General features: G+C 47.5%; 1 protein-coding gene across 1 annotated transcript; it reads right to left on the bottom strand.

Annotated features, from left to right (window-relative positions):
- Positions 1-366: 366 nt before the first annotated feature.
- LOC122382087 (FMRFamide-like neuropeptides 1) lies at positions 367-18,751 on the bottom strand. Its single transcript, XM_043367007.1, has 3 exons — positions 18,582-18,751; positions 2,502-2,604; positions 367-1,364 (listed from the first exon to the last, which is right to left on the bottom strand). Exons 2-3 carry the CDS (start codon positions 2,601-2,603, stop codon positions 1,074-1,076), a joined length of 393 nt encoding a protein of 130 aa, XP_043222942.1. The 5' UTR covers position 2,604; positions 18,582-18,751; the 3' UTR covers positions 367-1,073.
- Positions 18,752-24,311: the final 5,560 nt, after the last annotated feature.

Below are 24,311 nucleotides of genomic sequence, written 5' to 3'. Positions count from 1 at the left end.
CCCAAGCATCGCCGGAGTCTAGATCCTGTTCGCAGACAAGCGAAAGGTGACCGTTTTGTCAAAAGACAGGAATGTACACATTCGACTGTCAACACGACACATAAATGATCTGATCGATATTGGCAAACGTTGCTCTTTTAAACCCAAGTTTGCACACGCCTTGGCAATTTTCAGCGGCGACACAGCTGTCTACTAGCGTGCCGCCTTTATGGGACATCGTGCAGCTGTTTACCAATTGGCCTAAGGTTTCACTAGCTAGCGTAGTTCATGAATTTTGAGTGCGGGATCATTGGTATCAAAGTCTCGTTTACAGGTATTGAACTACATATCTGCAAGGTATTTAGCTACAAGTCAAACCCTAGTAGCTTGTTTTCGTTCGCTTGATGTATTAATTGTCTCACGAGTCTGCCTGCTCCAGCATTATCGTAAAAAGAGCTTCACTGAAAGACGTTGAGCTGATGCGAGCACGCCTATTTCGTGCCAGTTCTCAGTGTTTTAAGCAGGGGCGTTGGATAACCTGTGTCCGACGGATCACATCGTCGTGCTTTGGTACATGAGCTCATCGTCGAAAGGTCTGCCAGTTGATGGTCACTTTTATATGCTGCAAACGTATTTGGTATGCTGCGGGAACAGACTAGAAGACGTCACGCGGATCAGTCCGGGCACAGCGCGCTATCATGGACAACGATTCGCGGACATTCGGCACAGCTCACCAGACCGCTCGCCGCTCGACTTGGCTCATTTTGGGCCGCCTCTGCTCAGCAATCATTCCGGAGCGGCACCTCCATCACCAGACCCGACCCGAGACCGCAGTCACGACCTCGCGCTATCAGTCCGGACCTCTGCGGATGACCGCGCGGCGAACGGAGCTCGACTCGCCCATCTCCCTGAGGTGGCGTATCGTCCTTCAGCCGACCTCCTGATGTCCTGTCGGTGGTTCGTTGAATCCGTCAATCTCGGTTGTGGTCGATGGTGGTTTCGTTTGTTTCTTTCTTGCATCCAATGTCCCTGTATTGTCCCTCCTTTTCCCATCGTTCGCCCCTCGTTCGCCCAGCCCGGCCCGGCGGATCCGCTCAGCTCCTACCGGCCGATTTTGCCGCTCGCCTCTTTCCGAACTTCATGAAGCCGTAGTCTGGCGAGCGTCGACCGAACTTCATGAAGCCGTAATCCGGGGAGCGCCGGCCAAACTTCATCATGCCGTAGTCGGGGTTGCGTTTGGCGTCGGCGAGCTGTCCGCCGGACTCTCCGGCGGACGCGAGGCTCGCCGTCCGCTTGCCGAAGCGCAGGTGGCCGTAGTCGAGCGCCCGCTTGTCCTCGTAGTCGTACAGGTCTGGCTCAAAGTCCTCGAACAGGGGTCCGACGCGCTGCCGCAGGAGAACGGGGTCAGTTGGACAGCGTGAGCAGCCGTAGGGCACTGCTCTGAGCCTCTAGTAAAACCAGTAGTTGTTATAAAAATATTGTTAAGATATGCTTACTCCAGCTGTATTTCAAGATGAATAGATAAATATCTTAGATATCAAATAGATGGTGGAACGTGCTAGGCAGTCGAAAAATTGCACCTTTGTAGGTATTTAGGTACCTTCTATTTAGTGTTCAGCACTATTAGTAAAGTTCATCTTTTTAGCACATCCGTCTTTGCCTAGCCTGACTAATATAACCATGTTAATCGTCCTCGATCCAGCGCAAAGATGACTTCGTTTGTCACCCGGTTTGCGATAATGAGCGAGTTTATTGAACAGTACGATACCGGATGGTGTGGACTGTGGCCAGGCAAATAGAGAAGGCAAAAGCCGTTTGCTGATAACGACATCAAATGCTTGGACGTGGTTTTGTGATAATGTAACCCGTGTCAATACCCATGTGCTACCTGGCCCTGCGAACGAGGGATTATGTGTTATGTGTACGAGGGCTGCCCCGCGTTCGATGAAGGTGTAAGCTTGAACGTGTGTGCCAGATCCATTATCAATAGTGTCATGTGCCCAAGCGATCTATAAGCTCAGCATGAAAAGAAACCGTAAATTATCATTGATTTTTTAACCTAATTTCCTTGGGGGGGGACTTAATTACTTTAGTTGTTAAGGTACAGGTATGTTAAAGTTAAAGGAATCGAAAGACATTGCACGTCTTTAAACGTTGTGCAAGTTTCAAGCGATGATTTCTAACAAGCCTAGAACCGAGGTATTCATTTTCAATTCAGACTTGCCATAACGTCTGCGTTAGGCCTGCCAATATCGGTCACAGCTGCTGAATGAAAGATTGGGACTTCTCTCTCGAGTTCCGAGGGTCATTTTGTTACACGCTGGCATTGCACTTTATTAGTCTGGATGACCACGTTTATATCGATCCCTTGGGGACGATCATAAGTCCGCCGTATCGCGTGCCGCCGCTCGATGCCGCGGGTGGGACAGAGTAGGCGCGATACATTGGCGTCTGCCAGTGGACCGCAGTTACAGTCGATCAGAGTCGATCACGGATAGTAGACCCGCTCCCCGGTCACCTACCGCGCTACTGATGAAGTGCTCCTGGTCGGCCCTGACCAGGTGTTGCCGCCCGGACAGCACGGCTATCATCAGGATCACAGGTAGACAGCCCTCGACCAACATCCTGAAACGAAACGGCAGGGTATCTCAGCATACGAGGCGCAGGAGCACAGGCGACGAAGTCAAATAAGGGTGTCTAGGTATGTGTGTGTTACAGTTGTGCAAGACGCAATGTTCTATACCTCGCGGCTCGGTTTCTGCTTCAGCATGCCGACCGGATATTGTTCTGGCGAGCGTTTTCGTGCCCTCACGAAACCATTTCGACAGAAATACTATGGGAACGAGAGGAAATTCCACGCGGTCTCAATCGGGGCGTAATCGTTAATGGCAGCTGCCGCACTCTCTTATTGGAGACGTATCTTTGGGTCAGTCTCACATTATCGTTTGGGGCGTCCGAGTTCCAATCGAACGCCCACGGACACGAATCACACGCCATTGTAGGTATTAATATGGTGATATAAAATACAGCGTATTATTTACAGCTTCAGCGGATCAGTTCCTTGATTGCCCTGCCAATCTGAGGTATTTACCGATGCACCGGACCAACAGCAATGCATGATAAAACACAAGCTCATGATTTTACTCCAGAGTGGGCACGGACGTATTTGCAATAAGCAATATAAACATTCATTACGATCTAAAGCACTTAATAATAACATTGGCGATGTCACTGGCGGATCCAAAGGGGGCATTTGGGCCAAATGTCCTCTTCGCAGTGCCTAAAATCGATGAAAATCCGTCGTTTTTCATGAAATTAAACTAGAAAGAAAACTGTGAACAACTTAAATCAGGAAAAATTAGACTTAAACTGAACAGCAGTGCATTAGGAATCGAGATCCGAGACGGTTTTTTTTTGAAATTTAGGGAATTTTTTTTTCGAGGTATGCCCCCTCGCAGCGTCCAGACCGTCTTTCTTGATCCGCCTATGGGCAATGTCAGACTTCAAAGTCAATCGTCCAGTGACGGTAAGCAGCACTCGCCCTTCATGTGATGCGTGGAAACACGCGAGATACTACACTATAGGAGCACATGATCTAACTGATGAACCACCCGAGCTTACATCGAGTGCAGCTGACGGATCCTGGCATTTCTCAGTCCGACATCCACTCCCCAATCTCCCCAGAATTCCACCAGGTTCTCAGTCATTGCGTCAGCGATCTGCTCGTCGCTCTCCGGTCCTCTCCCGGGCGGACCGTCACCTGTTTACCCCGGTCCGGCTCGGCTGCTCACCGCGCTCACGTACGCTGCTCACCGAGCTCACGTTCGCAAGAAGTCGTTGTTGACCGCTGTCCCACGCCCGGCGGCGCTCGCTGTTGACCGGTTGAGAGTCGGCCTGTCGGCCTCTGACGGAGCTATCGCCTCTGGCGACAGATGACGGCACGAGCTCTGACTACTGACACCCCTCGCCCTCCCCACCCCCGCGACGGGCTGAGTCGCTCCGGCCCCCGCCGCTCGCGTCTGCACCGCTCGGCGTTCTCTGTATATTTACCCACGGTATTGTCAAGGGATAGTATCAGGAGCTGTTGGCGAATCGCCTGCCTCTCAGGGGTATCATGTGACAGTGACCGCCACTCCGCCGCCGCGAGCCATTCCAGGCACTGAGTGCGGATGCATTTGTGTAGGTATTTTGTTACAGGAGAGGCGTTTTTGGTGCGCCGTTCATCCTCCACTGGGTGGTCCCGTGTGACTGTGTCAGGTAAACTCTGAAGACGAAACATGTATAGTTGTGCCTATCATAGTTATGAGTTGCCGTTGAAGAAAATATGCAGTGACATGCATTGCCAAGGACAAGACATGTATTTGATACGATCGGTTGTCGGTGTCTATCGATGATTCCCCGTCCATCCCCACTAACCTCGATCCGTTCCGGAAGCAACGGCCATATGTTGGTCGCTGAAGCCCTACAAACTCTATTCATACCGCTGCTGTCCCGAGCTGGGTCAACCCATGGAACAAGCCGAGCCCGAGGCAGACCGCGTCGCAGGCCGACCACAAGCTGACCCAACCGGAGGGCCCGAATGCAAACGACGAGATTGGCCATTGGATACATATTTGTATTTACGACCGTGCATCGTTGGTAATTAACCATGGTAAATGCCTAAATGATCAGTTGCATGCATACTCAGTAGCATAATGCATGCTTACTTGAACGATCTTCGGCGCACTAAGTTCGAAGTTGAGCTCTAGTTAGGTCTTTTGCCTGCTTAACCTCCTGGATCTGCAATGCAGCATCGTTTCAGGACATTGCCGCTGGTCCTAACCTACATATCGGGGCAGCGCTCTGCGCTTCGATGGCAACCTTTGCGGATGTCCCGAGGGTGGGACGCTAACCAGCTAACGGGGCGCCGACCGTGTCGTGCCTGATGGATCGGACCGAGCTGTCCTGAGGTGACCAGACTGATGCGCTGCAGCCGGAATGCGCAGCACGGACTGGATGGGCTACCGGATTCTGTGGAATCAGGGCCCGAAAATGACTCCTTCAGTTTGCTTCTGGTTCCGTGTGACTTCGTCTCCTGAGCACATTTGAATAGTCATGTCTGATATATCCGTAGGAATATAGAGGAACAATACCTACTTACCAAATAAGCACCACCAAACAATTATCAAAGCCAATGTTTTGTAAAGGGATCCTTATAGCCTCTGTCTTTTGACGCTTTTTCATGTTTGTTAGAGTTATAACATTTATTTTGCGGAGTAGGCTGGTTGCTGGTATTTATTGTATCATTAGATACATTAAAAAAAATCCCGTGATAATTTGACGGGGTCTAATTAATTGATTGAAACGAATCGTTTATTACATTAGCTGTCTGCTATCGCTTGTATCTCCTCACTTCCCTTTTCCTCTAAAGACATCAAGCCACGCATCCAGTCGCATCAGGTCAGACAGCCCCGGCGGGCCGAGCGAATGCCGTCAGTCGCCGGAGACCGTCCCCCCAGTGTAACTGTGCGCTAAGTGGTCGCTCCACCGGCACCGCGCGGCGTGTCTGCCTCGGTTGGCGGAATCGCTTCAAGGGCCGCTCTGATTCCCCCGAGTCAACAGCCGGTGGAATTCATCTCGCCATTGGACACTGAAGCTGATTCAATAGTCACTGAGATGAATGTTTGAACAGACCGGCTGAACAAGCGTCCAGAGTTGACAGAAACGGATTCGCTGCCGTCATGCAGATGTCCACTTAACCGGTGCTTTTCGCACGTAAACGCCCATCTAAAGCACCCGTTGGCTGTTTAACCTTATAATATAAAGGTGGCAGTCAGGTGTTGCATGTGGATCATAGCACATCACACCTATAAATCGTGGTGATACATGAATACCACATGGTCCCATGACGCTGAAACGTGATAACCAGGGCTGCGGCAAACCGCTTGAAGATAAAATGATCCCATTTTTTCCCCTTCCGAACTGAAATGCTCTTCAAAACAATATCGAGTGGACACTTAAACGTCCAGCCACTGACCATTGGACGTGGAGTTTTCTTTGGATGACTTGCGGAGAAATCGCACTGATAAATTGTAATATCGCTTGAAAGCACGGCACACAGATGTGTTTTTAACTCATAAGTTCCGCAGATTCGGAGCCTTCTCCCGAGCTCGGCCGAAAATTCCCCTGAGAATCTGACTGTTGGTGTTTCCGTGTGAAAACAGCTCGCCTCAGCACTCAGCGGTCCAGCGGACACGGGCATAGGCCATCTGTCAACAGAGAGGGACGCTACGTCTAAAGCTGCACTAGCAGGGAGACGGCCCAGTCTTGCAGCTATCGATATTCCTAACCTGAGCTTTAGTGAATAACAGAACACACGTGTCTGATTGGTGTTGCATTGTCTGTGAATTCATTTTTTTTTTCAGTTTTACTTATATTGTATCGTGAATGTAAATGCCGTATACGGAAGCTGAGTCGACTTCATAAATTTATCGATCGAGTTTGGATCCTGTGTGATTCGATGTAGGGGCCGCACCGATCCGTTGCTAGGCTGATTATGAAAATACTGGGAATTATAAAAAATGCGTCGTCCAAACGCAACATAAAAGTCCGTGTTGAATATTATCTTAGGTCGCTCCCGATAAGACTACAGATTGAGTTGGAATTTTCCAGCATCTAGTGATTATGCTAATGTTTTGGGTAATTTTGAGACTTCATTTTCCCTTAGGGAACCATTTGCGGTTACCAAGAGCAGCATACGAATCTTGCTTTAGTGTGTTATGATGTTAAAGTGCAGTGTAACCTGCTTACAAAATAAAGCACAAACTCCCTGCTACAAAAAGTCCTACTCTACAAAGGTGACTTCTTTAATGTAAAATGGTGATTCAAGCGAATCTACACCAGAAAGAATTACATTAGCTTCGATACAATATCGGTAATTTGAGTAAGGTTGATTTTCTTATTCATGATAATGATGTTGCGCACTGGATCGCACTCGGTAAGCTGCCACTGGCAATCGCTGGACAATGCAGTGGTAATGAGTGGTGAACAATAGCTCACGCTCGCCACCATTTATCGACCCAAAGGCATACGCCCTGATGCAGGAGTGGGCGCATAAGCCACCGATTGCTGCCTTGCGCTCCCTGTACAATAAGTGCATTGGAATTATATCAGGGTTTTAGAGCTCGCTGACTGCAGCGCTAAGGCAAGACATGTGCCTTTATAAAAGGAGAACCAAACAAAACAAGCATGAAAATCATCTCAGTATGTAAACAGTATGCAAACATGCCTCTTGAGATAACCATCCGCCGACTCTCCGCGTGCCACAAGGAGGCGCCGCTAATGGGACAGCGGTCCTCCGCCGTTAGCACTTCTCTGTGTGTATATCCAGCGGGACGGAGGAGCCGCGGGATGGACAAACAATCCGCCGGCCCGCGGCAGATGCAGCGCGGCTCGTATGGCCGGTCATGCGGCGAATATGACACCCGGAACGTGCGTCAGATAGCGTGTAGCAGCGTCCGCCCGGGCGCGGCGGATCGCTGCGATTGGTGAACAAACGTTCGCGCAGCTGATTGCAATATTCGATATAGGATAGGCCATTTGCATTCGAGACAGTGCAAGTATCCAGATGCATGAGGCACCAAACCAATGCAGTTGATTCCGACTGATTCTATTTGAAAGGTTATGCATGAACAATAGGCAAACCGAAACCGGTACACCGGTGCAAACGTTGTCCAAGTGAATTTGCTTTGTGATTGCTCTACTTGGTATTGTGTAAGCTGTGTTGGGAACATAAAAAAAAACACTTCGCACGATTTGATTTGCCTGATTTGAAACGGGTCTTCACATAGCTAGATCTGTTATTTTTGTCGACATATTAGTCGGACAAAATTGATAATTATCATTCACTTTTTGCAAACTTAAATTTCATGCAAATTTCATGCATTTCCAATTTCCACCAAGAACTAGAGGCACGCAGGGCATTGGGCTTTCTTAAAGCGTGGATATCAATTCGCTGGAAGGCTCTTCAACTGGCAAATGGCGTAGCACTCAAAATACTGAGCTCCGTCTCATAGCTGAAGTATAGCGACATCTTGCACTGTATGAAATGAATAACGCTGGAGCTACTCGGCTGCTCATGACTAAAGTTTTGATCATGTAGTCCAAATGTAACGTTCGCCAGTTTCCTTTCCGGCCGATAATTTCATAACACTCAAGCGTATGGCCCTATCCGCCATGGTACAGGGACCCGCAGTTGCTTCTGTACACACTAGTATTTCAGCGTATTCTTTGCCTGTGACACCGTTGGAGGCGAATTGGGAAATTATTGTGTGCTTATTAAAACCACCATCTGAAGGGCTTTAAAATGATGTGCTGCTCTCCTAATTCAGTGAACTTTTAATGGCTATATCAGCAAAACATTGTTTTCAGCGCTTTTTCCTGCCCCATTCCTTCTGAAACCTGGAACCGCTTATTCCATTTACTCCTGCCATCTGACGATGGTCGTGCTGACTACTAGTTCCGGCGCTAGTTACTGCTCCAGTTTTGCACCCGGCACAAACTCAGGCGGCACCGGGCCGTGGCTCGACCAGGGGAGGGTCGGACCGAGCCGACTGCCTGGGGCGCGGTTAGATCGGACGCCCTGCTGGGGAAGGGGACGGGAGTGAGGGGGAGGGGAGGAGGTGGTCACGTGGTCCGTCCAAGCTCGCAGACGGCCTGTCCTGCGCCCAGCCATGTTCCGTGATCCAAAATGGCACGAGAGCTGTGGAATGCCTGGAGGAGACGCTTCGAAAGCGAACTTCAGCAGCACTAATTTACCATATTCTGTGGAGATAAATGAATATTATCTTAATGCAGAAAAAAATGCATGCCCAAGCTGTATTGGCTGTATCTTTTTAAAAGTTGTAAATAGGATTATTCTTAGGGACAATTATAGGTTTCGTATACACAGTGAATTGTGTTACATTGAGCCGTTTCGCTGTTACGGTTACTAACTGAAGAGTTATCCTTTTTTCTCACAGGGAATGACAATACAATAACAATACGAATAAAACCAGACGTTTCGCACGAAAAAGTGGCTCCGTCAGTGGCAAGAAATAAGTAATTAGGCATACATGTTTTCTTTCGCTAAAATCGATGAAGTAGTTATCTTTATTTTTTAAATCTTTTTAGCAGTCTTTTAAGCGCATCATGGAAGCTTATAAACATTTGTGTATTTTATCGGCAACCCGGCTGGCCAGACCGAGACGGTGCCGCATATAGTTCTCATCGATGTTTAACCTATACACTTATTTTTCTCCAATATTGTCATTGTCCGTGAGAAAAACATACTCTTATGGACTGGTCTCAGTTCATGTAGAAATTGTTGCATATTCATCAACACAGATAAAATGAATATTAGCCCTCACCACACATATAAGTAGATGTAAGTTGACCGCGCCCCCTGTTTTTCACCAATAAATCGCGGCAAAGCGAAGGATTGCGACGATTCTTTGGTGCCCTGGAGTTAATCAATTTTACAACTTTCCAGAAAATTAAATAGCCCTTATTATTTGTCCATCTTGTCTGAGAATTTTAAATCTTTGAACCAAATTACCTTTAACCCTCGCCCGTAAACGGTGTTTTGCCACCTTCGCCCATGCAGGGGGGGGGGGTGCGACCCCCCCTGGCGTTTGAAAATGGAGCGTCGTAGAGCTTAGCGGAAAAGACCAACGGATTGCTCTCAACGAGATCTCGCGATTGGTGGTATATTTTTTGGTCCTAGGTCAACATTTGACCTACTTATGACCGGTCAAAGGTCAAATTTTCGGAAAAATCTAACTTTTTCATATTTCCGCGCCGATTGCGGCAAAACGGTAAGAGGTATCGACTTGAAACTTTCACTATCGTGATTCTTGATCAATTCTCTATCGTTTGGTGTGTATTTCGATGTCATAACTCTAAAAATGATGCGTTGGGAGCATCCAGTAACCTAGGATCTCAGCATTGACCGGGACATAAAAATAATTGGCTTTCTCTCGTCAGCGATGACCAGGACCCTCAAATCATCGGATTTCTCTCGTCACGAGCAGCTCGCTCTTTTTTATTTTTCAGCGAAGCTCTGGCTATTTTTATCAAGGGCCGAATGGCTGAGAGTTTCTACGCCCCTCCGCTACATGTAAGACGCTGAAAAGAAATGCCTAAGTGGGTGAGGGTTAAATATCGATTGGTTTTTAAGTGCCGAAGCCCGAAACACTTTAATTTACTTCGATAGCAGTTTTTTAAGACCAACGAGCTCAAATACTATAACTTCTTGAACAATGTAAGCACCACATAAAATGAATCGTAAGAGAAGCGGCTCAAGATTAAGGAGCTATGAGACACTTAATAAAAAACGGCATAGATTAGAAACTGCACCTAACTTGCACTGATTTTTAAACCTTTTCGTTGCAGACTGGTAGATTAAATTTTAGGATTGATTTCAGCTGATGCTCAAATGGAGCTATTCATTCGTTCATTCATGCGACCATCCAATTCCATTCATAAAAGAAGCCAGTGACAAAATTGTTCATTTTAGATAAGTGTGAAATACAAACTCAATAAAAGTTTAATGATACGGCAAATTTGACAGCTTTTATAATGAACAGACAAAAAACTTTAACAAATCAAAGTTGAGAGCCCCAAATAGGGGAGAGTGAGGTAAGATGAGCCAAGGGGCAAGTTTAGCCACCCCATGTTTCTCAGCTCCTATGGCGCTAATTGACTTGAGCTTCCATGTGCCGTTTGCTTACGATGTTCACGTCTTTCACGTCTTTCACGTGAGACGGCAACGTTCTCACGCTCAGCACCCGGTAACATGTGGTAACCCCTAATAACTAAGACATGTTTTGCCTTTAAAATGAGATGGTTGTTATCTGCGGTGCATGGTTATTTTCCTTAGCAGGTGTCAGCCATTAATCGAAAATGACCACGGGTGGGGTAAGATGAGCCATTTTCACCTGGGGTAAGATGAGCCGGATAAGCCATTGTTGTCTCCGCTGTCAAAAACCAAACTGAGCTGCGCTTGTTTCTGCTGAATAAAAATGGTAGGAAATTGTTTTTTCTTTGTTGATTACACAAGTTGTAAGTGATTTGCAGATTATCTGAAGGATAATATGATTTCTTCCTTGATAGAAAACTTGACGAGTTATTGGAAGGCTTTAAACAGTTACTTTTTGATGGAGGAAAAAACGTTGCCATAAGTATGTATGCCATGGAGTAAATAAAAGAGCCCACTCTTCGCCGCGCCCGGGAAAAGAAGAGGTTCGCTTTTTCTATCCATGCTCAACTTTCCCCACGACGTGTCTCAACTTACCCCGCCCATGGGGTAAGATGAGCAACGTGCAAGATGATTTTTGACGCAGCCTTTCAGTACAAAAATAAGCGGTATGAAACATTTCTGGCCACCATTACATGCGCAAATGACCAAAAGTCCGTCCAAAAGTCCGTCCAACCCGTAAACGCAGAAAAATGATCAGTAAGTTAGCCTGTAGCTTACGAAAAAAACGGCTCAACTTACCTCATTCTCCCCTACGTGACACAATTGAGGGCATTTTTTTTTAGGCCATCACAGTATTTGTCAACAATTGTTGTTTAGGGGACTGGGGAGGGTGGTTACTGGCTCATTAACTGCCCCCGCCCCCCCCCCAAAAAAAAAGGAAAGAAAACGAAACCGATCATCCGCGAAAAGAACTATTGAGCTCGAACCAAGGTGACGAATCGATTTATAGGTATGCAGGATGACTAACGATGCCACTTGTTGACTTCTTGTGTCAAATGAATTCCATCATCTGGATAGCACGTCAACTCTGTGGTATCACTATTTGACATTTTGCAACAAACGTATACTTTTTGGCGCGACTAGCCTCATAAATGTTCTGAAACTAAAACCGTTTCTTCGCAATTAACTTGGACGACGTCATCCCAGCTTATGCACGACCAAAAAAAGATATCGCTTCAGGATCACTGGCCCGAATTCCAATGCTTAAAGTTTACTCAAAGCCGGTGTGGCTGAGGCACTCTTCGCTACATCTCGTGACGGCCACCATTGTGTTGCATTTTTCGGTAAGCTATAAGTTAATAAGGAAAGGAATGGTGAGTGGGTTGAAAACAGCCCTCACCCTCCACCCCCCCTTCTTCTGGAAACATAAGTAAACGAAAGATCTGGCGATGGTTTATCCACTCTCCTCTGCCGCCGCGCTGCGAGGCCTCGATTCGATCGGTATGTGGCTTCCTGAGCGGTCCTCCCCGGAGGCAAGGTGAAAGGTCATGGCCTGTATCATAAATTTATACGTTGCTGAATATGTTTTATAGTTCTTCCAAGGCCTTGGACACCGTTTTATTATATCGGATAAGCATTGCACTTTCTTGTCAATCAATACATCTAAAGAAAACTTGATCATAATCTTATACTGCGGCAATTGTAGTTCTGCTTACGGTTGCCTCTTTATGATACGGGCCACCACCACCTCCACTGCGCTGGAGCTCTGGCGTTCTACCCCTCCCCGCTACGGACCGGCCCTCGGGCTAGGTGTGTTAGTACTGAGCGCAAACCTGTAGTAGTCACGTGACTTTCATTCACGTAGCGGGAACGGAAGCTATAGGCGATACCAAGGACGGGCTCTGGGGAGGCAACCGGCGCGGAAAAATAGCACGATTGTAGTTTTGGAAGAATATCTGTTGCGGTAAGAGGAATTATACAAAACAAACGTCCTAGGAGCAAACATGTGTTATTCCTCCATACTTTGCGCTACATTTCATTTCTCCAATGGCCAGCACTTAGCAAATAATAGCGCAATTCTAAATTGGTAATATATGTGTACAGTAGCAACTGCGGGTCCCTGTACAACATCTACGATCGACTAAGGCAACAATGACAACGGAATAGACTCGCAACTTGGGTGATTGACGATGTGATTAACGTAGAATTTCCGTCAAGCGGGCGTTCATCATATCGCAAATGGCGTTGAAGCTCATCTCGCTCAAGGACCTTTATGGCTCAGGAGCGTGCTGATGCCGATATTCGAGTTACCAGACTGCCGGTCGCTTGGAAGCACCAGCGTCGGCTTATACGATGGGCTGCACGGCTGTACTCGACCCACAAACGCCTTGTCTCATGGGTCCTTGGCGCACTTAAGTTGCCAACTGGTGTTGCCAGGCAAAGTTTCTAATGTCAAGAAGAAAAGACATTTCTCTTCCGGCTATGTTTTTCACGGCTAACACCCATTACGACGGAATAAATAAGCATGGTAAGCTAGTTTTTACATTAAATATGCAGCTATGGCATGTGTAAAATGTCAGTTTGTACAGCGCGCATGTTGTTTTTCTATTTAAAGTGTGGTTTTCCACTGATAATTACCTACCTATAGGTACATTATCTGTGGGTAATTTCGTATGTTGCATCTAACTAGTTTACACTGTATACACTATGTATACAGTCCATGCCATCTGAGATTAAACGTAGTGTGCTATAAGCAAGCATCGAACATCTAAACGTATCGATCACCGCGACGTCATCACTGTAAAATACCCGGTACGGTATAATGACGAGAACGTGGCCGAAATAAAGAAAGATAAATCGAATCCAGTCATCGGACGTGCTCCATTACGTTCGGTTTAACCAAATGTTATTACCGGCCATTCCGTGTTCTGATTCAGGACTACGGCTTTTGATCGAAGGCGAGGGAGTAATTATTATGGAAACAAGAATGTGTGCGCTATTTGGGTTGAGTATGCCTAAGCATTTCCATGCCAAAAAGGTGTGCACTGGGCCAATGTCGGTATAATGTGCGAAACGTTCGAAACCCGATGCTAAGTCCACTTTCACGTATGTACCTACTGTGGTAGCTACCAAGAGCGTCTAATAATATATCATATACATACTCGGACATACGACATATTTGGTAAGATGTTTATATCCGGGGCAGTGTTAATTTTAAATTTCAAACAGGCTGGTGAGTACCCGTTAGCTTCAAAATAATCGTGTGCAAAGTTCATAGGGGTATATGATGTTGCAATTAAATACGATAAGTGTCGGAGCATCATTGGCTAATTGCAACATATGTTTTTAATCGAGCAAAAGCAGGTTGATTCTACTCAAAGGCATGCAAATATCAAAGCCCTGCTCGTTGTCTGAACTTCAAAAAGGTAGTGCTCGTTAATCCCCAATCATATAAAGTGCATAAGAGTTAATGCCGATTGGTACATTTTTTCAATGCACTACCAGAGAAACAAATACAAATGGGCGTAAGGCGAATGGACGAGGCAATGGCATGGAGTTCAAAATGTTATGAGTGGGTTCATAGGCATGACAAAAGTGACAAGAAGAGCCATGCTGGCGTGCTTGGCATTGATCGTGCAGTGAACACCGTTAAATAGTGCGGAAAGCTCGGCACGGGCTGCTGCAACAGACATCAAAAACGTTGGCGATAGGATCTAACGCTGTAACGCTTCTTACACGAATTGCATTGTACTTAATTTAAGGGGTAACTATCAAATTCAGTGTTAATCATGAAAGGAGACGGTAAGAGTACCTACGGCTTTGGACTTATGAACAGTGCCGATCATGAAGAAGCACAGTGAGGATTGCGCAGTGCCCACCGTGCATATGAGCGTTCATGTCGTATATTGTTATTGCCTCTTCTCTACTTCCTCATGAATGCCTTGGATAAGTGTCATTTTGAAACCGCTTTTGGGTCAACGGCCTTAATGGCCGGGATCACAGCAGTTATGGCCGGCTGCCGGCAGGATCAGAAACGGCAGTCGGGAAAAGGTCTTATCCTGTTTGGGTGCACTCCGCGATCCCCGCTGCATAACGGCGTACAATGTATGTACGTGTTTATTGAGTTGCAGATTTCATTCTGTCATAGTTGATTATAAGTTTCAAGCACAATTTATTTTCGTACCTATCGTCATGCAATGGGATTTGAAAATGAACAGAGGTATGGAGCATGGATGATATTCAGTTATGGGTGGACGAGGACCATTGACAGCTTCCGCTGTCCCGTATTCAGCGGTCGGGGGTGGGTATATCGCAGGAGTGAGTAAGGGATAGATAGGTCATGTTCCACCTTTCAGACAATGCACGATCCGTTTCCGGCCTGCCTTTTCTTTGGTCAGGGCTTAGGAATGGACTTAAGCATGTTGTGTCAATGTATAAATTTGCTATAGAATGCATAAATTGGACGTTGATCTTTATTGACATAAACGAGCTACTGTGTATAATTTGCCATCGACTTTTTCAATGTTATTCAGTAAGCCAGCAAATGTCCGCGACTTTCGCTTTCCACGCTAAACGGACCTCTTATGGGAGCGTTCACGCAATTTAATTTATTCAAGTGACCCAATATCCCTCAATGCGGAAAGAACTGGTGGAGTCATTGCACCATCCAAAAATGCAGCACTGGATGCTCTGGGGCATGCAGCCCCAAAAAACATCCAAAATTCCAAAGGCTCTTCAAAATTTCCTTTTGTCATGAGATACCATGCAATTCAAGGAAGCTGCTTTATAAAAATATGTCTCTTTTTATATGCAACGAGCGCAGAATTCAAAATTTATGACGATTCATGGGTGACAATCAGGGATGCGGAGCCGTGGAAATTTCAGACGGCTCCGGCTCCGGCTCCGGCTCCGGAGAAAAAAATCGGCTTCGGCTCCGGCTCCGCCTCCGGGTGAAATGTCATGGCGGCTCCGTCTCCGGCTCCAGCTCCGAGTAAAATGATCCGGCTCCGGCGGCTCCGGCTCCGGCGGCTCCGGCTCCAGCTTCTACTCAGTACATCCCCTATGCGATCAATTAAATACGGGTGGAGGAAAAAAGGCGATGGGATTGGTACACGTTGCTTCTGTATTTGTATAACAAGGCTATTTTGAATACCACATTGTTTTACGCCTTGTACTGTCAAACCGAACTAGGTAAATAATTGTTTCCTCTTAAGAAAAGGAGCAGGAGTCGCCCCCTTTTTTGACGGCTACGGCTCCGGCTCCGGCTCCGGGCTATATTGTTTCACGGCTCCGGCTCCGGCTCCGGCTCCGGGCAAAATATGCCGGCTCCGGCGGCTCCGGCTCCGGCTCCGGCTCCGGCTCCGGCTCCGCATCCCTGGTGACAATGCCAACAGAGCTCTCCCTTAGACCCACCAGTGGGTGCAAAGGTTCTCACTTCGTTGCTCCACTGCAACAGATAAATGTACTTACACCGGATTCTAAGGCCCAGAGACTCCATATCCCCATATCCACCGCGAATTATTCCAAGGCGCGGGCCGGGATGTCGTGCGGTACAGTCTGCTTTCAGGCGCCCACTACTGCTGCCATCTATGACCGTCAACACGAACTATGTGGCTTAGCCGGCCGCGGGCGTGACACCCGCTCACGCTAGTGCTAAGTTTTAATTAGGTGAAATAAGTGAGGGACAATAAACCTCAGTGTAAGAAATTGAGTACGCATTGGTTAATGTTGTTCCAGTGCCTGATAACTTCAAGTTCTTGAAAAGATATGCCTATGCAGTGTCCCAGTGCATTACCTATTTAATGCGGCTTTCAGATCAGTTCAGCAACCCCGTCGACTGCCACTTGCCAGACACGGAGCCAAAGACTTTCAGAAACAGTTACTGAACTGGTGACAAAAATCATCAATCCAGCCCCCTCGCTTAAGTAGATATGTTACAGACCGTATGAAAACCCAGTCCGTTTGCAAACGGCCTGGCCCAGTCAGGCCGTTTGAAAACGGCCTGAAAAAGCCGGCCGTTTGCAAACCGCCTGAAATATCAGGCCGTATGAAAACGGCCTAGGCAGTTTGAAACGGCCTAGACATTTTGAAAACGGCCTAGTCAGTTTTCAAACGGTCTGGCGAAGTACAACAGCCTCTGAAGATTGGACTTAATGGATCCAGGTTGGTCGATGATCAGGTTGCATCCATGTGAATGCTTGCGCATTCCATGCCGAATGACTCGTCTACATACGTCGAACATTTTCTTACTGTGCTGATGCTCGGCCCGGCCGTTTTTCGACAATATTACTAATTATACAAGTTCACGGTCCGCCTGGTACGGCCATCCAGTTGATGGAGCCTGCTGAAGCCAGTACTACTGGTGAGGTCTGGTGAAACGTATCACTACAAGACTCACCGATTATTTTGCGGCATAAAACGCCGGAGCGCGCAATGGACATCAGAGTTCATATCAGTGGCGCGGGAACCGGGGGGGGAGGGCTAGCGGGGGCTGAGCTCCTCCAACTTTTCGGCTGGGGGGGGCTCGTAATGTATTTGAGCCCCCCCCCCTCCCAGCTGGAGGAATCGAAATCGGAAATCTACCAACATAATTTCATAGATTCATACATAGGCGCGGGAACCGGGGGAGGGGGCAGTGAGGGAAGCTTGCTCCCACAGCTCTGGGGCCGTGGGGGCGGTGCCCCACAACTTTTCATGAGGTCAAGAACCGTTGGGGCAGCTTGTCCTCCCCTAATTAGGGGTTGTGGGTCACAAAGGAAGAAAGCAGTGTAAGTGAAAAATCCACCTCTTTCACTGGCTGGGCAACTGATTTGGCAGATTAAAACCTTTATTCCAGGCTGCCAAAACGGTAGTTTCTTCACTCAGCTGAGACGGAATACCTGACTTTTTTGCAAATATTTTCGTTTTTTTTAAAGGCCAAGGTCTGAAAAATAAGTGGCCTAAAACCGGTGAGAAAACTAGATTTGGGGGTACCCTAGGTTGATCTCAATTATGGTTCAGCCCCCCCCCCCCAGTCTGGAAGAAGTTCCCGCGCCACTGGTTCACATTAGAGTCCTCACCGCGCCCGGTCGACCGCCGGCGGCTGGCCGGTGGCGTACGCCGGCAATACACTGGTCAAGACATGGTCAAGACAATGGTCAAGACAATGTACTTGACCATTGCGGTGGAAGGCGAAACTTTGAAGTCCGGGGGAAGCCCGGGTCGACCGGGCGCTATACGGGTCGGGTCTCAGTTCTGCTAATCTCTTCCTGACCAGGCCTGCATTCGTCATCGGGAACATCAGGGAGAATTTTCCGGAACTAGCGAGAATCATCGGGGATCACGAACGGTATCGCGATAACGAGACATGCTGAAGATAGGCGCTCAACAATAATTTTCCGACGGAGAATATCCGAGTGACAATATTTTCCGGATGCCGAATGCACCTCAGGATTTCATAGTGCCATGTAATGTCATGAAACGGTCGTACTTCAATAAACTCAACATTGTCCAGCTGTAACTTTATGCAGACCAGATTGTTTTCAAAATGCCTAGACCGTTTGCAAACGGCCTGGTGTCTGGAAAGTTGTCATACGGCCCAGACAGTTTGCAAACGGCCTGAAATTTCAGGCGGTTTGCATACAGCCTGGAATTTCAGCCCGTATTCAAACGGCCTGACTTTTCAGTCCGTTTGCATACTGACTGGGCTGTCCAGGCCGTTTGCAAACGGCCTGAATCGGGCCAGGCCGTTTGCAAACGAACTGAGTTTTCATACGGCCTGTAACAGATATACCTCACTTCCCCGTCTATTCTCCCAAACCTGTCCTGATCCGATTACCGTCCTGCTGGCTCACCTGTGCGGCTCTCCCAGCTCTGCCCCGTTCCGAGCCCCGGTGCGGCGGCTCACCTGCGGGTCTGCTCCGGCCTCCGGTCGGCTGCTGGTGGTCTACCGGGCCGCGCCGAGCTGTCGCTCGGCTCCAAGACCGCTGGCTGGCCGCTCGGTGGACGCTGGCTCGGTCGGCGCCCGGTGCGCAGGCTCTCGCGGAAGCGGGTCGCGTCTGCTCTGTCGCGCGCTGCCACCGCTGCTAGGCTGCCCGCCGGCGGCTATATAGCCTGGGGCGGTGACGTGGGTGCGCGGGGCCGGGCCGGCGCACCGGCGGCCACCCACACCGCGACACGAGACGGCCCACGTCCCAGACACCCACGCGCCGCACGCGCCCCTTCGCGGACATGAGCCCGCACTGATGTAGTCTAAACGGGGACCGCAGATTTGGACATCCCTGATAGCTATCGTATGAACATTTTATCGTTACGTTATAGTTCTCATCGTCCAAACCGTGCGCACGCTCAAGCCAAAAGCAGACGCGTGATTAGCTGAAATAAGAGTGCGTTGGTTGGCATTGTTACAATTTTGTAGCCAATACGTTATCTGACAACCGGAACACGATCGAAAAATTGTTTTTGTTAAAGGGACCCTCCCCTCCCAACATAGGCGGCGGAACGGGGAGGGCACCGGGGCACCGTGCCCCCTTTGATTCTGGCATTTTAACATTAGCCCTATGGGCGTTGCATGGAAAGAATGGGACCAAGTCGGCAGTGTCCCCCCCCCCTTAATTGAAGGTGTTCCGCCGCTACTGTCTCCCAACTTCAAAAAAACTTAATAAATTGGCATGAAGGCGATGTCCCGTGATTCAGAAAGATCAAAAAAGAATATCTACCAAATTTCACCGAAAAAATAACTGGTTTTCAAGATATTATGTAGACTTTTGATTATTAGTAACCCTTAACCATGAAATCAGGTACCCGAAAAAAAACAACGCTGCTCAGATCCGGATCAAGTGTGAGATTGTTCGTTCATAAAAACATGAGCGATGAGAATGCAATTTAAACTATCGCCGTTGACCGCACCGGCTAGCCTTCTTTGATTGCCCGTTTGACCGTCAGACCGATGAATCTGGCCATTGTCAGGCTACTCCACCATGAATAGATCTAGCCATATGTCGATGCCGCATAGTTCAATGTCTGTCAGTGAAGCACGTGGGGCGGCCAAACAGTGTCCGTGCACCAATCAGAGGTCCCCCGGCCGTCCAACGCCCCCGCCCGCGGCTTCCGACGACAGTCACAACGCCTCAATCTCTGTCGGTATCGGATTGTGAGACAATGGCTGAGTCTGCTGCAATAGCCCGATAAAATAACCGGCGCCGAAAACCGGCGCAGTTTCCACTCCATTTTGCTATATGGGAACTGAATGAATGACGAGTCGCCGAGCGGGCTGCAACTGAAACGGACGCTGACTTTGCAGTTTGCTCAATGTTCGGGTTCCTGTTAGATGAATATTCGTTATAGCGAAGGGAATTTAAATGCAATGTCCAAAATTAGCTATGATTTCACATAACTGATGTAACATTCCTCAACTTTTCAGTTTTTTAGATGTATTTATTGGGTGACGCTACATCCGTAAATGACGTTTAATTCTACAGCGATATTGTAAATGCTTCTTAATTCCCACATTTTAAGTGCTATATGAAATTGCTTTTCCTTACCACAGTCAGTTTCAGTTTCCTTACCAGGCATGAACTTCATATGCCAAATGCAATCCTGCCTCTTCTACGCGGGATTGAAACATGAAAATCTATTTGAAACTCACAACCAACTCACAATGCTCATGTTTCACAGGAATATGTTCCTGCCCAATACGTATGCAATGTACCGTTTCTCCAAAGAATCGTGGCTAGGCGGCTATTTGAAGCCATTCAACATCTTATTGGTATTCAGCTTTTGGCTGCACATCCAAATCTAGTAACCGGACCTCATACCTAGGGGTCTATATTGTGCGCTCACTTCATTGAATGCCCTATAGAATGGGATGTCTGTGGACGTGTTTATCGGTAAAGTGACTCCGTCCTACGCTACGCGTCGGAGGGCGATAGCGACCGATGTAATACCGACACCGAAGCCGGGTACTCTGTCAGTGTTACGAGTAAGTAAGGGGCGCCGAGCCACACGTATGTAAGTGAATATGGCTGCGATGCGGCATGTCCCACCTAACATACATTGTGCGTTGAAACTTCAAAGTACGGATATTAAGGTAAAATCATTTTATTCAGTTTTAGGCACGTGTAGAGAATCGCACAGTACTTTGCAATGTTATCCAGACAGCAATGCAATGTTTCACCAGAGGTGGGGGCTCAATGCTCATGTCTGAAGAGTACCAAACGCTGATTATTTTCATTTTGCGCTTTCGCGCTTTTTCATGCTCTGGACTTTCCACTATATCCAATCCCACCCAATTGATCACACATTCCGCTCTCGACGGTTTGGCGGTCACCGGCGACGAAGTGGAAGTAGCTCTAGCAGGAGCAGGCTCGCCGCGGCCGGGGGACTGTTGGCGCGGCTCGGTGGCCTGTCCCCCGGGACGGTCTGAGCGGCTGGCGCATCAGCCTGGTGGCCACCACATCCAGAGCGACCAAACCAAAGCCATGGTTGAAAACATTAAACACTTTGTCGATCCTACAACATGACAGCAGTATATGTTTTGATGAACGACTTGGCTCCTTGAGAGAATCCCGGACCGGCCAATATATCTTGTCTTTGAGCCATTGCCCAGTCAGTCCATAAATAGTGCTTTGCGGTGTCGTGGTTTATTGCCGCGGTCGAGCTGTTGTCTTTTCTCTCTGTCCCTTGATTTATACGGTAAGGTGTTGTGGCCGCTCAGTGCGACTTCAAGAATCCACCAAGCATAGCTTTTTTATGCTGTTTTATGCAATACCTTTGTACCTATTTAAGCATTAAAATCATGCATGCTGAGACATACCAACTTGTAAAGGTACCCGAATTATCGTACGTATTTTAACCCGCGAGTTGCTGGGGGGGGGGGGCGTTAAACGCCCCCACTTTTTTCGCCGGGCCATAGCATAAAAACGGCGCGCCGCAGGCGCGCCAAATTTTGGGTACCTGTAGGGAATTGAATGAAGTGTATTGTGACAAAGTTTCAAAAAAATCGGTCGGAACATTTTTGAGATATCGAGGTTTTAGTGACGTCATGATTTCTGAGTTTTCGACCAAAAACGGCATATGTTCAAAAAATCATATAAAATCACAGAATAGACATAAAGACATGCCGTAAACGCCATTAGACTGCCAATACCATGAACAATCAAATGGTTATCTTCGATTATTGATTATTGTTCCGCATTTTCCCAAATCTTCAACTGAATCTTGGCAACTTCTCGTGACTACTTTACGACCATGATACACGCATTTCTTAAATTGAACTTTTTGAGCCAAACACGTACACATATGATAAAATGAATGTCACCATCGTGTTCTACGCCCCAAATTACCCATAAAACATATGTCACAGGCTGCGAATATCAGTTTTGATTTTCGGGGATATTTGCCTACCCGGTTGACCTGACCTTGACCCTGACCTATGCTTGACTGACCCCTACATGGAGCTGACACTCTTGTAGGCCTTATATGATGGATTGTGCACCGTTTTGACAGAGTTTATGACGAGAGGCGCCCATTGCGAAGTCCTGAAGTCCATGCTACTAAAAGCCCGATTTCAGGTGTTTGACCTGACCTTGACCCGACCTGTGACCTCAAAATTCAACTTTAAAGTACTCATCTGAAGCGTCTCGTCGCGTTCTTTCGTTTGCCGCCTCGTGCGTTTCGCTGCGCCTATTGGTTCTCGAGTTATCGGCTGGGGGCGTTTAACGCCCCCCCCCCCCCAGCAAACGGTGGGTGGCGAAACACCCCAGCAACTGCCGGGTTAAAATTAATAATTCACTCATTTATACACGTTTGCACTTGGTGAGTTGTTGTTAGTTACAGAACCACTGAAGAATAACTAACACAATTAATGGAAGCTGCACCCAACGGTTGCCTGTAAAGGAACACCGCACAATATAAAAACGTCACAGCAAGTTCTGAGAAGCGGCCGGCCATTTGGGCATGTGTCCTCTGCATCGTTCAAAATGTATGACAAGTGGGCGTTTTCCAACTTTTTAAACGACGGGATGCCAAGACTGGCCGATAACCGTCATGTCAAGGCCATATAGTCATGTTACAGGGTATACCGTCTTCGAACAACAGCGGCGACACTGTCCAGTGTCCAGCAGATAGATGACCGAATTTATCACTGAGTCGCGTGCGGGGGAGTTAAACAGACAGCTCTGTATCACGAAACAATGCTGGCCCAATCAGTTCAGATTTGCCGTTGGTGTTTGAAAAAAAGAACATGACTAGGCTATCGGGAAAAGCCAAATTGGAGCATTAAGGTCGTGCTGGTGGTTGGCGCGGGTTCTTGGTTGATCACTTATCAGCGTGATTCGCATGTCTCCGTAAGATCATGGAAAGATCGTAGGGGAAAGTGGGGTAAGACGGTCAGGGTAGGTAAGACGGGCACCCTTTCTGCAGACCAAACCAATAGCGCTACGAGCGAGAAAAATTGGGACCAGAATTGCCTTTCCCACTACACACCACCATTGAAGTCTGGTGAGTTTGTGTTCAGTCGATAATCTTTAATTTTGATTTCTTTAAAACACTCATTTCATTGAAAACATCCATATTGTATTGTACAAGCTTTTGTGTGCAGCATTATAGAGTTACAAACTCGCAATCACTTGTGATACACTCATATGCCACCATTGTTCATTTACCGCGGATTTGCTTTGTCTGCATCAAATTGTCCACACAGAAAAATCGTGCTGAACTTCTGACATTGAGTTTGGGGTAAGACGGGAAACTATGAATCCAATGGGTTTGTAATGGTGAAAATATTTTTGCTGCTGTGGGAAAAAAAGCATTTCCTATATAAATATGTTCGATTCCGATACTATCAGACATGTTAGCAATATTCCTTCGGCACAGTATATTCTCGAATTTTGAATGTGAAAAACGATTCTACATGGCTTCTGAACTAGGGCCTACCTATATACGAGCATACGCCTTCTGCACGAAACTCGTACATATACTGCCATTTCCGAAGCACTTGAGACCAACGAGCGACCTATAGCCTTGCGAGCGACTGTATCAATGCGGCTAATCTCGGGCATTTGTTGCGAGCTGTGCTGGTCGGTGAAAGAAGCTGGCCGTCTTGCCCTACCCAAGTGACCGTCTTACCCCATGGGGTGGGGTAAGACGGGTTTTTGCAAGGTTTTGCAAAAATAGTTTATTTGTTGAATCAGATCTAAGTCTCATCTTCTGGCAATGGAAATAAAATGTCTAAAAAAGGTTTTAACTCAGTTTCCCGTTTCTATGATGTTTCTAACCGGCCGAAAAATGGCTCCAAAGTTAAAGTGCCCGTCTTACCCCACTTTCCCCTACGAACCTAGTGCACGAAAATCGTATAGGTTCGCAATCAGGTATTGCAACGAGGCGTTTACTTCAGGTAATTCGTATTTTATGCTGAAATAATTTTTCTCACATTCTTTTCCTTTTCATTGCAGTTTATTTATTCATCTACCCCTCACTTTTCATCTAGGGTCTGCAAACAACACGTGTTCCAGTCAGTTGAAGGCTTTATGAATTTCTCTCATTTTCACAAATGCCGGCTTACGTCAAATGTCCCGACGCGCCACCCAACACAAAGCTGGTAATTGTGAGCGGCTCTCCTTCAGTGCGACTAACTCTA

The sequence above is a fragment of the Amphibalanus amphitrite genome, unplaced genomic scaffold, assembly GCF_019059575.1.
Source record: "Amphibalanus amphitrite isolate SeventyFive unplaced genomic scaffold, NRLGWU_Aamphi_draft 000133F_arrow, whole genome shotgun sequence".
Classification (NCBI taxonomy): domain Eukaryota; kingdom Metazoa; phylum Arthropoda; class Thecostraca; order Balanomorpha; family Balanidae; genus Amphibalanus; species Amphibalanus amphitrite.
Note: the sequence above shows the minus strand (reverse complement) of the source record. Positions and strands in the feature narration are given on the sequence as shown.

What these genes read in the sequence shown, in the direction of transcription:
- LOC122382087 (XM_043367007.1), bottom strand. Translation starts at nt 2,603, where the DNA reads ATGTTGGTCGAGGGCTGTCTACCTGTGATCCTGATGATAGCCGTGCTG. An exon ending in AGCACTTCATCAGTAGCGCG is followed by an intron (nt 1,365 to 2,501) that starts GTAGGTGACCGG and finishes CTCCTGCGGCAG; the next exon opens with CGCGTCGGACCCCTGTTCGA.